General features: G+C 48.5%; 1 protein-coding gene across 1 annotated transcript in view; it reads left to right on the top strand.

Annotated features, from left to right (window-relative positions):
• Window positions 1–259: 259 nt before the first annotated feature.
• Window positions 260–1198, top strand: part of si (sucrase-isomaltase) — a 37154-nt gene continuing 36215 nt past the window's right edge. The window contains exon 1 of the mRNA XM_084673731.1: window positions 260–383. Coding sequence (XP_084529857.1) covers window positions 260–383 — 124 coding nt within the window. The remainder of the gene's footprint in view (window positions 384–1198) is intronic.

Here is a 1198-nt window from a genome sequence, read left to right as displayed (position 1 = left end):
AAGGGTATATATACAATCTAAGACAGTGTGTGTGTAGGTGTGTATGCGCATGTATGTGTGTGTGTGTGTGTGTGTGTGCGTGTGTGTGTGGTCTTTTTTTTCCTGCCAAAGGGCCTAATTAGCCAAGGACAGAAAAACTCTGCCTTGTGTGAACTTCTTGTCATTTAGAGACTGCTAATGAATATCGTTTTTGTGATCACAATAATAACATAGTCTGTGTGTGTGTGTGTGTGTGTGTGCGTGTGTGTGTTTGTGTTAGATGGGGAAGAAGAAGTTCTCTGGCTTGGAGAGTTCCTTGATAGTGTTGTTTGTGCTGGTGAGTGTGGTCGCTCTTGCCCTCGTCATTCTACTGGCCACCGGTGAACCTGCGGTCATTAAAGATGGTGAGTGTCCCTGCACAAACACACACACACACGGGCCTGCAGACACAAACGGGCACACATTCTCACACACCAAAAAACCAGCACACTAATTGGCCATCATAATATAACACAATGTCTGCCACGGATACACAAACTGTCTCGTAAATCTCCGGAAAAATGAGCCAGTGAGAGCAGTGAAGCATGTAATGACAGGGGGTGATGAGGAAGGTTGTAAAGGGTGCTGTAGGCCCCTAAGGGTGAGGGGGGAGGTCGTAGGGAGGTAAGTTGGGGGAAGTTGTGGAGGGGGGAGATGGGGGAGTTGGGGGAGGTTGTAGAGGGTCCAGATGGAGAGGCATCAAGGGGTGAGATGGGGAGGTCGTAGAGGGGTGAGATGGGAGAAGTGTACAGGGGAGAGATGGGGGAGATGGGGGAGAGGTGTAGAGGGGAGAGATAGGGAGAGGTGTACAGGGGAGAGATGAGGGGAGTTGTTGAAAAGCAGGGGATGCACTACATGACGGAGAACAGAGGTTGCCCGGGGGCGGAGGATGAGACACTGATACACATGTTTTGACTGCTGTCATTCTCAATCCACTGTCGGAATGAGACATACTTGCGCACTTATACACTTGTACATACACACACACACAGACATGCACACACACTCTCGCTCATGTCTGCTCTCTGTCCTTGGTCAATAACACACAAAACTTCTGGGGGTATGATGTCATGATGACAATGACATTATCTTTATAATCATTGTTCTTCATTGGTGAATGAGCTGCTATTGGTCGTACCCTCTCCTGACTGACAACTGATTGGTCGTTGTTTACCATGTG

This window comes from Hypomesus nipponensis, chromosome 15 (genome assembly GCF_054491055.1).
Source record: "Hypomesus nipponensis isolate SF chromosome 15, ASM5449105v1, whole genome shotgun sequence".
Lineage (NCBI taxonomy): Eukaryota > Metazoa > Chordata > Actinopteri > Osmeriformes > Osmeridae > Hypomesus > Hypomesus nipponensis.
The sequence above is the reverse complement of the archived record's forward strand: the minus strand, read 5'-3'. Positions and strand labels throughout refer to the sequence as shown.